The sequence below is a fragment of the Salvelinus fontinalis genome, unplaced genomic scaffold, assembly GCF_029448725.1.
Source record: "Salvelinus fontinalis isolate EN_2023a unplaced genomic scaffold, ASM2944872v1 scaffold_0829, whole genome shotgun sequence".
Lineage (NCBI taxonomy): Eukaryota > Metazoa > Chordata > Actinopteri > Salmoniformes > Salmonidae > Salvelinus > Salvelinus fontinalis.
In genome coordinates, this window is record NW_026601038.1 from 15,232 (window position 1) to 29,435 (window position 14,204).

At 40.3% G+C, this 14,204-nt stretch overlaps 1 protein-coding gene across 3 annotated transcripts; it reads right to left on the minus strand.

Annotated features, from left to right (window-relative positions):
* Nucleotides 1–489: 489 nt before the first annotated feature.
* Nucleotides 490–13,539, minus strand: LOC129847416 (zinc finger protein 436-like). Of its 3 annotated transcripts, none has more exons than XM_055915206.1 (3): nt 12,979–13,539; nt 1,060–1,142; nt 490–788 (listed from the first exon to the last, which is right to left on the minus strand). In XM_055915206.1, the coding sequence occupies exons 1-3, from the start codon at nt 13,298–13,300 to the stop codon at nt 534–536; spliced, it is 660 nt and encodes a 219-aa protein (XP_055771181.1). In that variant the 5' UTR covers nt 13,301–13,539; the 3' UTR covers nt 490–533. The 3 variants fall into 3 exon arrangements, with proteins under 3 accessions (XP_055771181.1, XP_055771180.1, XP_055771179.1); XM_055915205.1 differs by having other exon boundaries at nt 491–788; nt 1,060–1,157; XM_055915204.1 differs by lacking the exons at nt 490–788; nt 1,060–1,142 and adding an exon at nt 2,868–5,184.
* Nucleotides 13,540–14,204: the final 665 nt, after the last annotated feature.

Sequence of the window (14,204 nt, forward strand, 5' to 3'; positions counted from 1 at the left end):
ATTACATCAAGTGTCCCAATGGCAAAACGTTTGATTTAATTACATCAAGTGTCCCAATGGCAAAACGTTTGATTTAATTACATCAAGTGTTCCAATGGTAAAACGTTTGATTTAATTACATCAAGTGTCCCAATGGCAAAACGTTTGATTTAATTACATCAAGTGTTCCAATGGCAAAACGTTTGATTTAATTACATCAAGTGTCCCAATGGCAAAACGTTTGATTTAATTACATCAAGTGTCCCAATGGCAAAACGTTTGATTTAATTACATCAAGTGTTCCAATTGTAAAACGTTTGATTTAATTACATCAAGTGTTCCAATTGTAAAACGTTTGATTTAATTACATCAAGTGTCCCAATGGTAAAAGGTTTGATTTAATTACATCAAGTGTTCCAATGGTAAAACGTTTGATTTAATTACATCAAGCGTCCCAATGGTAAAACGTTTAATTTAATTACATCAAGCGTCCCAATGGTAAAACGTTTAATTTAATTACATCAAGTGTTCCAATGGTAAACCGTTTGATTTAATTACATCAAGCGTTCCAATGGTAAAACGTTTGATTTAATTCCATCAAGTGTTCTAATGGTAAAACGTTTGAGTTCATTGTGACCCCTCCTGGTCCTCGTGTCCATCCTCATGAAGTTACGCAGGACACAGGTAGCCTTCACACACCTGAACTCCTCCAGGAGGCAGTCCCAGATGACCTTGGTCACCCAACCTTGCAGTGCCCTACACGGTAACTGTAGGCAAATGTTTTGAAGGAATCTCCAGTTACAAGGTATCTGTAGGAATATGGAAGACAATGTAATTATTAGACTGTTACATCACCAGGTCATTGTGGATTACTAAAGTATAATATCCCTAATAACAAATCATGATAACATTGGATTGATAGATGCATGGGCACACATATGTACATGTGTAGCATGTGACTAACAGGGTCATATCAAGGATAGCATCACAAATGAATACATAAATACCACTTGAAGCTTGATGATGAGTTGACCATTTGAATCAGCTGTGCAGTACTGAGGCAAAAACAACAATGTGCACCTCTTTGAGTCCCCAGGACTGAGAACCACTGCTCTTCATTGGGACCTCTTCATATGTAGACTGGCTTTCATAGAGCTCTTTATCTGAGGACAGAAAACCTCACAAGAAACACACTTCATTACAGTCAAATTACACCACACTGAATATTATGTTACTATTATCTCCGTCCTCACTTCTAGGGACAGGAACAACACTAAAGTACCTGCCCTATCCAGAATAGCCTCCTCTCTCACTGACAGTTGGGGCTGCTATCCTTTCACCCTCCAAGGCTGTTAGCTAGCTACCTACAAATGCATTTGGAGTTTGTTTTTTACAGTGATAAATAGATAGCTAATATGAAGTTAGGTAGCTGGTGATATTTCATTCACTTAGCTATCTATCTATACAGTATTTGAAGTTGGTTAGATAGCTAGCCAACTAGCTAGTTCATTTAACAGCTCATTTGAGTTAGCCTGCACTGTAGCTAGTTAGCTAATTATACATCGTTGTTTTTTTTACACTTTGAAAATCTGTTTCCTTACTTGAATAGGTTCTTCCAGCCATGTGGACAACTGGAAACAGGGCAGCAAAGTTTGTCACCAGAGCGTTTTAGAGGATATTACTATTGAATTATGTACCCATTTAATAACCAGACCTTCATACAAACTTGCTCTGCTGAATTCTTGACGGAGTCACAACGGGCGGCCTAAGCGGCATCTAGTCCATTTGCTGACTGGACGCAGGTGAGGAAAATGTACATTTTATTTTCAGACAACAAGTTAACTCTAGGGTATTCTCTAGGGATTCTTGAGACATCCCTACACTAAACCCTAACCTTAACCCCTAACTTAACCATTTTAAATGTCAACTTCAACGGGCTACGGACGTCCCAAAGATGTATCGCTACCTGAAAATACATGATCTAAGTGATTGATAGTTAGTATTCATCAGTCATAAAGCCTTATTTACTTTAATGAACTACTAAAATAGTGATTTTGTCAAACAGCATAGACAGCAGCTCTACACTTTATTGACTGACTGATCCATTCATCCTTCCATCCCTCCTCAGCCTTCCTCTCCTCTGAAGACCCAGTGAGGGTGGAGCTCAGTCAGGGAGCTGTTGAGGGACTGGTTAGGAAGAACACTTCTACAGTCAGAGAGGTGAGAGGTCACACATGGTTTAGATGGTAAATATTTATGTCCCCTTAGCGGTTCATCACGTCAGCAAAAGGGAATATGTTCCATCATCTATGTTTATTTACATTAGTGCAAATTGTCCGCTGATATTGGTGTAATTTCTCACTCCTTTTGGCTGTATGAAAGTTAATTTCCCCTCAGGCACACACATTTGTTCTTTGCTATTATGAAGGTCATTTGTGTAGAATGTACTTTTCCCCACTCATTCAACCCATCTCTTTACATTGCTTATGCATATTTGGTGGCCTGACTGCATCCAGACTATGTCAAAGGCCCATCCTGGTAGATCTGAACCTAATGCAGCTTGGAGTGATCAGATGACAGAAGTCACATTTAGGTGCCAGGTGTAACTGAGGCCATAGATGCTCCATATCCATTACTTTGAGTGTTGTATATAATATGATTAAATGTGTTTCTGTGTTGCAGGGGCAGTCAAGAAATGGAACGGCAAGGCCACAGAACATAAGCAGAGCTGTGGGTGACCACCTCAAGCCCTTGGTAGAGCCGGGGGTGGTGGTTACCACTCCACCACACCTTCAGCAGGCTGGAAAAGTGGGATTGATACTGTTCTCATACTAAGACGGACCAAGACTCTGTTGATTGGTCAGTCATTTGATTAATTTGTTTTGCAATATGTTCAAATCAAGCTTTATTTATACAGCACATTTCAGACATGGATGCAACACAATGGCTTCACAGGAAAAACCTATGAAAATAAACAGATATATTTAGTACACAAACATAAGAGGATAAAAATACAACTTAAAGACTAATGAGCATCCTAAGGAAATGCCATTGATTAAAATGTTAAAATATTCAACCAAAAATATTAGCTTGTTTTTTAGGAGGGGTTCTGAAAGACACTATGGGGGGTGTCCAATGAAAATTGACTAGTAACAACAACTGGGACCTAAAAGACACCCACCATGAGACCCACTAAATTTGCCAAAGAAGAGGCAAACAAAAGAAAAACTCACAGACAGGAAGCAAACCAAAAAGGTGGAGCAACTAAAGGTGTTGACTCTCCACATCTATCAAGACGACTGGAGCACTGGGCCAGACACTCTTAAATAGAACCTGGACCAGCTCAGGTGAAACACCTTCCCACTAACGAGATGGACAAGCCAGCACAAGTGTAACACATAGTGACTAACGCGGTGACACCAATCAGTGCGTCCTACGAGCTAATGAGCTAGACATCCTAAATTCCGACGTTCTAAAGTCCGACCTCAAAACATAAATGGAAAAACCAAAGTCTGTAACACAACAGACAACAAATATATTTTATATTTATGACTCAATTTATTAGGATTGTTAATAAAATTGATTATAGACCTATTTATTATACAGCGTCCATGTGTATAGGCTGCAAGTATGTTGAAATTTAAAAAAATATATATTTTCAACTTTCAACTAAAACCAAACTTATATTGTACGTCGGGCATAGTCTGATTTTCAATGACATTTTGCTAGGTGGGATATCCCCAATGTCGACAGTTTGCTTGGTGGGATATCCCCAATGTCACAGTTTAAACGTGTCCAAATCAATAGTCCAAATGCAGAAACAGTTTGTGATAAATTGAAAACCTAAACGTAAAATGTGCTAAATACACAAACATCTGCCACAATAATCATATTACTTGTATTTATATAAACAAGCTCCTTATAAACTGCACAAGCACCAGAAACGCTGTTGTTTTGACAAGTAGCAAAAAATCACTGATATCGATTAGGGGGGAAATCAGGTTGTTCGTGCTGTTGAAACTAACAACAACAAAAAACACATGGAAATGGGAGATATCTTTTAGCTCACTGGTTAGAGGACAACCTGCAGAAGACAGTCAGCTACATTTGAGTGATGCATTTAAATTTAGGGGTTGCAAAACAAAGGAACGCAACACTTATTTGTCATCACTCAACGATATCATGTTGAAATCAATTGTGTGACAGGAGGGAGATGAGGTTGCACATCCTGTTAAAACTAACAGCTCAAAAACCACACGGAATGTGGGAGTAATGTGTACATCCCTGGATAGAGGACAATTTGTAGGAAACAGATCGCTCGCCACATTTTGAAGTGTTGCATTTTGATTCAAATGGTTCACCAACATGGTAAGTGTAACACAGCTCTTTTTGTGTTAGTCACTTTTTTGTTAAATCACATAAATAGTACTCTTTCAAGAGCCTGGATTTTTACTAAGGCTGAAATCAATTGAATGGGGCAAACGTTTAGGGTTCTATATTGTGTAATTCCTTAAAATACTCCTTCTACATTGTTAAAAACATTCTACATTGTGACATTAATTCATTGATATCATGAAACAACTGCTTCATGTATTTTCTGATGTTTGATCAGATGTCTTTTAACAGAGTATCTCTTGTCACATTGATCACAGGTATGAGCTTTCTCTCCTGTGTGTGTTCTCTGGTGTGATACCAGATTGGCAGAATGACCAAAACTCTTCCCACATTGACCACAGCTATAAGGTTTCTCTCCTGTGTGTGTTCTCTGGTGCACTGTCAGATCTCCAGCTTGACGAAAACTCTTCCCACATTGATCACAGCTATAAGGTTTCTCTCCTGTGTGTGTTCTCTGGTGTCTAGTCAGATGGCAAGATTGACCAAAACTCTTCCCACATTGACCACAGCTATAAGATTTATCTCCTGTGTGTATTCTCTGGTGTTGAGTCAGATGGCTAGATCGACCAAAACTCTTCCCACATTGATCACAGCTATAAGGTTTCTCTCCTGTGTGTGTTCTCTGATGAATTTTAATGCCTGATGAGGTGAATCTCTTCCCACAGTCAGAGCGGCAGTGAGTTCTCCTCCCTGTGGGTCTCCGCTGGTGTTTATTGAGGTGTTCTGATCTGGAGAGACTCTTCTCTGCCTCTTCAGCATCTTGAAATTGTTGAGGCTCCCCAGATGATCCACAATAGTGAAGTATCTCTCCTGTGTGAACAACAAAGTCAGACAGATGATTAAAGGCCCACAACAGCGGAAATCCATTGTAAAAGGTGATGCTTAAAAAAATAAAAATAAAGGAGAGCCGCACACTCTTAAAGTTATTTGGTCTTAAAATGAGCAACAAGTTATATTTTTTCTTGTTTTCACATTAGTAGTAACATCGATGATTGTAGGCTAGAAATAAGTTATTCATGTTGTTGAAACTCTAAGCAGTGTGACAGATGACTTTTGGTCTCCAATATAGGCCCCTTTCTGTGTTTAATAAAATTGCGGCACGAGGGCAAAGCACATACAATTTGATTGTAGAAACTCCTCCCTGCTAATGATGGATGTTATGGATGTAGTATATCTGGTAATGAGGAAACCACTAGTTATGGATGTAGTATATCTGCTAATGAGGAAACCACTAGTTATGGATGTAGTATATCTGGTAATGAGGAAACCGCTAGTTATGGATGTAGTATATCTGGTAATGAGGAAACCGCTAGTTATGGATGTAGTATATCTGGTAATGAGGAAACCACTAGTTATGGATGTAGTATATCTGGTAATGAGGAAACCACTAGTTATGGATGTAGTATATCTGGTAATGAGGAAACCACTAGTTATGGATGTAGTATATCTGGTAATGAGGAAACCACTAGTTATGGATGTAGTATATCTGGTAATGAGGAAACCACTAGTTATGGATGGAGTATATCTGGTAATGAGGAAACCACTAGTTATGGATGTAGTATATCTGGTAATGAGGAAACCACTAGTTATGGATGTAGTGTATCTGCTAATGAGGAAACCACTAGTTATGGATGTAGTATATCTGGTAATGAGGAAACCACTAGATATGGTTGTAGTATATCTGGTAATGAGGAAACCACTAGTTATGGATGTAGTATATCTGGTAATGAGGAAACCACTAGTTATGGATGTAGTATATCTGGTAATGAGGAAACCACTAGTTATGGATGTAGTATATCTGCTAATGAGGAAACCACTAGTTATGGATGGAGTATATCTGGTAATGAGGAAACCACTAGTTATGGATGTAGTGTATCTGCTAATGAGGAAACCACTAGTTATGGATGTAGTATATCTGGTAATGAGGAAACCACTAGATATGGATGTAGTATATCTGGTAATGAGGAAACCACTAGTTATGGATGTAGTATATCTGGTAATGAGGAAACCACTAGTTATGGATGTAGTATTTCTGGTAATGAGGAAACCACTAGTTATGGATGTAGTATATCTGGTAATGAGGAAACCACTAGTTATGGATGTAGTATATCTGGTAATGAGGAAACCACTAGTTATGGATGTAGTACATCTGGTAATGAGGAAACCACTAGTTATGGACGTAGTATATCTGCCTGGAGCAAAAATGGTGAGCAAAGATTTTAGTTTTTCACAATGTATTCTGAATGTTAATGGGGTAAAACTCAGGGGAGGAACCTCCATTTCCAGGTTGATTATGAGGACATTTCACACTACTTTGGATTATAATTGTAAGGCTTGTTTGAATGTCCTGCTTAATATAATGTTTGTGTCATCATCACAAATCAACCGCTTTGTATTTAAAAAACACTTCAAACAGTAAAATGCTCTTTGTCTAGCTTTTCCATCAACCTGACAATGAGATTTTGTACGCAGTTTGTCAAATTGGCCCGTAACTGCACCTAACAACAAATATACCTGTAATGAACAAAGAAGCACTTTGGTTGTTATTGCATGACATACACAGTGTACTCTAGGACCCATAACAACATAGACCTACTGTAGGACACATAACAATAGCATAGACCTACCGTAGGACCCATAACTTCACCTAACAACATAGACCTACTGTAGGACACATAACAATAGCATAGACCTACCGTAGGACCCATAACTTCACCTAACAACAACATAGACCTACTGTAGGACCCATAACTTCACCTAACAACAACATAGACCTACCGTAGGACCCATAACTTCACCTAACAACAACATAGACCTACTGTAGGACCCATAACATTACCAAACTACAAATAAAGGAAAATAGCTCTGTGTATTGTACAATAGCCTATCCATCAAGGAACAGTTCTCTACACATTATGAGCTAAGTATCTCTGTGTCCAAACAGACTAACGAGACCCTACTGTAAATCGAGCAGACAATAACATTATAAACATCAATTTGTTAGGTATTTTGGATCCAACGTGGAGCACGGCATAACTGTCTTTACCAGAGTAATGAATGAAGAAGCACTTTGGTTGTTGTTGCATGTCGTGATGTTTGTCATGTGACTGGAATTCAGAAAATGATTTCCTGGATCAGCTGATGATAGTTGAACATGTGACTGTAACTAAACAGCTACAGTATTAAGAATGATGTAGAACCACGTTAATGACAGTATCCATTTGGGTGTTGTCAATAAAGTTACGATTATTATTATTGAATTTATTTCAGCTTTATTTAACCAGGTAGGCCAGTTGAGAACAAGTTCTCATTTACAACTGTGACCTGGCCAAGATAAAGCAAAGCAGTGCGACAAAAACACAGAGTTACACGTGGGATAAACAAACGTACAGTCAATAACACAATAGAAAAATCTTTATACAGTGTGTGCAAATGGAGTACGGAGGTAAGGCAATAAATAGGCCATAGTAGCGAAGTAATTACAATTTAACAAATTAACACTGGAGTGATAGATGTGTAGATGATGATGTGCAAGTAGAAATTCTGGGGTGCAAAAGAGCAAAAAAAGTAAATAAAAACATGGGGATGAGGTAGGCAGTTGTATGAGCTATTTACAGATGGGCTGTGTACAGCTGCAGCGATCGGTAAGCTGCTCAGATAGCTGATGCTTAAAGTTAGTGAGGGAGATATAAGTCTCCAACTTCAGCGATTTTTGAAATTCGTTCCAGTCATTGGCAGCAGAGAACTGGAAGGAAAGGTGGCCAAAGAGGTGTTGGCTTTGGGGATGACCAGTGAGATATACCTCCTGGAGCGCGTGCTATGGGTGGGCGTTGCTATGGTGACCAGTGAGCTGAGTGAAGGCGGCCTAGCAAAGACTTATAGATGACCTGCAGCCAGTGGGTTTGGCAACGAATACGTAGCGAGGGCCAGCCGACTAGAGCATACAGGTCTCAGTGGTGGGTGGTATATGGGGCTTTGGTGACAAAACGGATGGCACTGTGATTTACTGGATGCAGTCTAAGGTAGTTTTACTTGCGTTTAAGAGCAGTTGGAGGCCACAGAAGGAGTGTTATATGGCATTGAAGCTCGTTTGGAGGTTTGTTAACACAGTGTCCAAAGAAGGGTCAGATGTATACGAAATAGCCCGAGAATTGAACCCTGTGGCACCCCCATAGAGACTGCCAAAGGTCCGGACAACAGGCCCTCCGATTTGACACACTGAATTCTATCAGAGAAGTAGTTGGTGAACCAGGTGAGGCAGTCATTTGAGAAACCAACCATTAATCTACACACAATAGAATCCTCATTAATCTACTCACAATATGATCCTCACTCATCTACACACAATAGAATCCTCATTCATCTACACACAATAGAATCCTCAATAATCTACACACAATAGAATCCTCAATAATTAACACAAATGTGAAAACAGGTAAAAAAATATATATACTTAGTTTTTTTCTGATGGTTAGGCTATCTTGTTTCAGAGGGGTGACATCAATAGCCCATAATGATAACAGATAAACAGAAATACCTTATTTACGTAAGTATTCAGACCCTTTGCTATGAGACTAGAAATTGCTTTCAGGTGCATCTTGTTTCCATTAATCATCCTTGAGATGTATCTACAACTTGTTCAGAGTCCACCTGTGGTAAATTCAATTGATTGGATATGATTTGGAAGGCACACACCTGTCTATATAAGGTCCCAGAGTTGACAGAGCATGTCAGAGAAAAAAACAAGCAATGAGGTCGAAGGAATTGTCCGTAGAGCTCCAAGACAGGAGTGTGTCGAGGCATAGATCTGGGGAAAGGTTCCCAAGAACACAGTGGCCTCCATCATTCATAAATGGAATACTCTTCCTAGAGCTCGTCACCCGGCCAAACTGAGCGATTGGGGGAGAAGGGCCTTGGTCAGGGAGGTGACCAAAATCCTGATGGTCACTCTGACAGAGCTGCAAAGTTCCTCTGTGGAGATGTGAGAACCTTCCAGAAGGACAACCATCTCTGCAGCACTCCACCAATCAGACATTTCTGGGAGAGTGGAGAGATGGAAACCACTCCTCAGTAAAAGGCACATGACAGACCACTTGGAGTTTGACAAAAGGCACCTTAACGACTCTCAGACCATGAGAAACAAGATTCTCTGGTCTGATGAAACCAAGATGGAACTCTTTGGCCTGAATGCCAAGAGTCACGTCTGGATGAAACCTGGCACCATCCCTACGGTGAAGCATAGTGGTGGCAGAATCATGCTGTGGGATGTTTTTCAGCAGCATGGACTGGGAGACTAGTCAGGATGGAGGGAAATATTAACGGAGCAAAGTGCAGAGAGATCCTTGATGAAAGACCTGCTCCAGAGCGCTCAGGACCTCAGACTGGGGCAAAGGTTCGCCATCCAGTAGGACAACGACCTTAAGCACACAGCCAAGACAACGCAGGAGTGGCTTCTGTAGAAGTCTCTAAATGTTCTTGAGTGACATAGCCAGAGCCCGGACTTGAGCCCGATCTAACATCTCTGGAGAGACCTGAAAATAGCTGTGCAGTGATGTTCCCCATCCAACCTGACAGAGCTAGAGAGGATCTACAGAGAAGGATGGGGAAAAACTCCCCAAATGCAGGTGTGCCAAATAAATTAGCTAAATGAAAGAGGGAAAACAATTTTTTAATCAATTTTAGAATAAGGCTTTAAAGTAACAAAAAGTGGAAAAAGTCAAGGGGTCTGAATACTTTCCCGAATGCACTGTATACAGCAACACCTCCCCCATAAGCATTCCTGTCTTTTCTGTAGATGTTATATCCCTGTATTGCTACTGCTGGATCAAAGGAATTATCTCAGTGAGTTTCAGAGATGAACAGTACAGTGCATTCCAAATTCAATAGGCAGACAAGTAAACAAAAACGTTTTCAAATAAAAACTATTCCAGAAAATGTCAAAGCGTATATAACGCCCGTCCAAGAGACTGTCGACCAATCGCGCTCACATTGTCATGCTGTGACACGCAGTTCCTAATTCTCACGAAAATCTAACTAAAAAATCTATCTAACATCTAATCTATCTTCAAAATCTTTTTAAAGTCAGGGTATAAGTCGAGAAACATGCCTATTTTCCTTGAAAATACGTAATGGTACGATTGCAAAGCTATACGATATTACAGAGAACAAGTTAAATATCTCTAATTATCTCTGAAAATATTTGTTATGTTGTGCTTCTTGTTCACGGAGGGTAATTCATGCCAATGTACTTTTCTTTAAGCTGTTAATACAAATTGAAAGTAGTTTCCGATATCCTAATTTCTTAAAGTATTTCTGGTGATAGCAGGTGATAGTGATACACAAGCTAGGTCTATTTGAAACATTGCCATCCCATGGCAGCATTTACCAGCCACCAGGTTCAGATTTAAAACCCACGTAAAATATATTTAAAACCCAATTCTATTTTTGTCCAAAGTTAAGATATAAATTATTCAAACGGAACACAATTTATGCTGGTTATTATTTTAGGCTATTTTAGTTTTGGAGTCAAACAGGTTTGTTATTTTATTTCAGTTTACTAAACAGTTTTCCCCTAATTACTGTTTCTATATTAAGCATGGAGGTTCCCCCTATCAACCAGTCAAGGTACTGGTGACAAAGCAGGATAGATGGGACAGACGGAACCCTTCTGTGGTAACAGACAGAGGCGATTTGTAATCAAATCTAATTCCCAGGAATGGGGTTCATATGAACCACAGAGACTGTGTGTGGGATAATAACATGGCCCTGTCCAACCCTGCTTGTTCCCTCGACTCCGCTACCAACCACCAATCTCCAACAGGGCCCTTAACCTGTATCACTAGACACCTCATAGTGAGCTACAGGTAGGAATCAGCAATGAATCCCAATAATGAGACACCTCTGGGGAGGGATGTCAGCATCATTTAAATATATATATATAGTGTTTTATGACAAACCGTTTTTTTAACAAATCCGTCAAGACACCAACTTAGACTTTACTGTGAAATGCTTTACTTACAAGCCCTTAACCAACAGTGCAGTTCAAGAAGAAGAAAACGTTTACCAAGTAGACTAAAATAAAAAGTAATAATAAAAAGTAACACAATGAGAATAACGAGGCTATATACAGGGGGCACCGGTACCGAGTCAGTGTGGAGGCTATATACAGGGGGCACCGGTACCGAGTCAGTGTGGAGGCTATATACAGGGGGCACCGGTAGCGAGTCAGTGTGGAGGCTATATACAGGGGGCACCGGTACCGAGTCAGTGTGGAGTCTATATACAGGGGGCACCGGTAGCGAGTCAGTGTGGAGGCTATATACAGGGGGCACCGGTACCGAGTCAATGTGGAGGGTATATACAGGGGGCACCGGTACTGAGTCAGTGTGGAGGCTATATACAGGGGGCACCGGTACCGAGTCAGTGTGGAGACTATATACAGGGGGTACCGGTACAGAGTCAGTGTGGAGGCTATATACAGGGGGCACCGGTAGCGAGTCAGTGTGCGGGGTTACAGGCTAGTTGCGGTAATCTGTAAATGAAGGTAGGGGAGTGTAGTGACTATGCATAGGTAACAAACAACCAGCGAGTAGCAGCAGTGCACAAAAGGGAGGGAGGTGGGGGGGGGGTCAATGTAAATTGTCCGGTGGTGATTTTACAGATTTCCTAGACTTGGCGCTGCGGTAGCAGAGAAAACAGTCTATGATTGGGTGACTGGAGTCTCTGACAATTTTGTGGGCTTTCCTCTGACACCGCCTATTATATAGGTCCTGGATGGCAGGAAGCTTGGCCGCAGTGATGTACTGGGCCGTTCGCACTACCCTCTGTAGCGCCTTAGGGTCAGATGGCGAGCAGTTGCCACACCAGGTGAGGATCTGGGGACCCATGCCAAATCTTTTCAGTCTCCTGAGGGGGAAAAGGTTTTGTTGTGCCCTCTTCATGACTATCTTCGTATATACCCACGTGGGTGATTGAAAGATGAACTGAGGTCCACACTCCAGTCCAGTTGATGGTGGTAATGCACCTTAAAGTTGGTTTCCAACCGCCATATAAAGTCCAAAGAAGAAAAATAAGCCTAAAAGAAGGTGAAATTACGAGAAACTAATTTGGTTTACCGTTTGGGGTATTGCGACTGGTTACTTATTTTGATGTGATATGAAAGTATTGTGTGAAATTATTCTCAATTGATATGAGCGTACTCCCTGCCCGTTTCGGTAAAAAGCTGAGGGATGGGGCTGGAGAAATGAAACCATCCATGATATCAACATTATAGTTTTAACCATGTTTAGAGGATATACACTGTTTGTTTATATTTACTTACAAACATTGGAGTAAAAAAAAGTATAAGTCCCAAAATGGATGTAACAACTACTGATTGCCCCTTTAAGACTACATATTGGGCTAATCTAATAGGAGATATTGAGGACTACAGTATTTCAGGCATTGTCATTAGATGCGTTTGATCACTTGTTAACGTTTTGTTGATGGTCCACTCTTGATGTTCTACACGTTACAGTGTAGCTTCAGCCATTTCTACAGAACAACATTACAGTGTAGAACCCCTTTACTGCATATTGGTTCAACGACTGCAGAGACGGTACTTACTTGTGTTAAACGGATCTCCAACCTCCTCTTCTTCCTCCAATGTGACAGTAATCTCCCCCTCCTCTTTCACACCAAAAACTACATCCTCCTCTTTCTCATCTTCCTCCTCTTTAACTCTGAACGCGTCTTCCTCTTCTTTCACTGAAACGTCTTTCTCTTCTTCTTTCACTGTAACAGCCTCACCCTCTACTTCTTGATTTACTGTGACATCCTCTTCTTCCTCCTCCTCTTTCACGTTAATGTTCAGCCACAGACCTCCTTTCTCCGTCCAGCAGACCTTATCCTCTTCTTTAACAGGAGGGGAGAAGTTTATGGAGCTCATGTTCGGGGATGTTAGCTAGCTAGCTATCATTAGCGACTAGCCCAGTGCTAACTTAACCAGCCAGCTACTATAGCTGACTAATACAAAATAACGTAATATTAAATAGGTTAACAAGTTGATACGACCTAAGTGTGTCGAAAACACAGCAGCTAATATACACCGAAAGCGTATAAATAGCTTGAATCTTACGGCTATGTTGGCTAGCAAGCGACCGAGGTGGTTGACGAGCTGTTTATGAAGAACCGTCCACTAGATTATACATCACGCTGGCAGCGTCGCCTGAAAGACGCACATCGCCGTCTGCTGACTGGAGGGGAAACGCAGTTGAGGATCATATTTTATTCTTAGACAAAGATTATTGTAAATGGATTTAAATAAATAATACCATTATATTGAGACATACAAAGACAGGAATGTGTTGATTGATTAGTGCGAATAAAAAATGTTTACCACAGCATATTAAAGGCAGTTTCATTAAGTTATATTACATCTAAATTAGCAGCTAGCTACTAATTAGCAGCTAGCTACTATAATGAACAGACTAGGTCTATACTGCTCCTACATGGTGTAACAATACATCATGTAGATGTATATAATGAACAGACTAGGTCTATACTGCTCCTACATGGTGTAACAATACATCATGTAGATGTATATAATGAACAGACGGTCTATACTGCTCCTACATGGTGTAACAATACATCATGTAGATGTATATAATGAACAGACTAGGTCTATACTGCTGCTACATTTTTGTATTATTATGTGTTATTTATTTCTTGTTTATTTAACCAGGTCGGCCAGTTGAGAACAAGTTCTCATTTTACAACTGCAACCTGGCCAAGATAAAACAAAGCAGTTTGACACACACAACAACACAGAGTTACACATGGAGTAAAACAAA

What these genes read in the sequence shown, in the direction of transcription:
- LOC129847416 (XM_055915204.1), bottom strand. Translation starts at nt 13,300, where the DNA reads ATGAGCTCCATAAACTTCTCCCCTCCTGTTAAAGAAGAGGATAAGGTC. An exon ending in TGGAGATCCGTTTAACACAA is followed by an intron (nt 5,185 to 12,978) that starts GTAAGTACCGTC and finishes TTGTTCACACAG; the next exon opens with GAGAGATACTTCACTATTGT.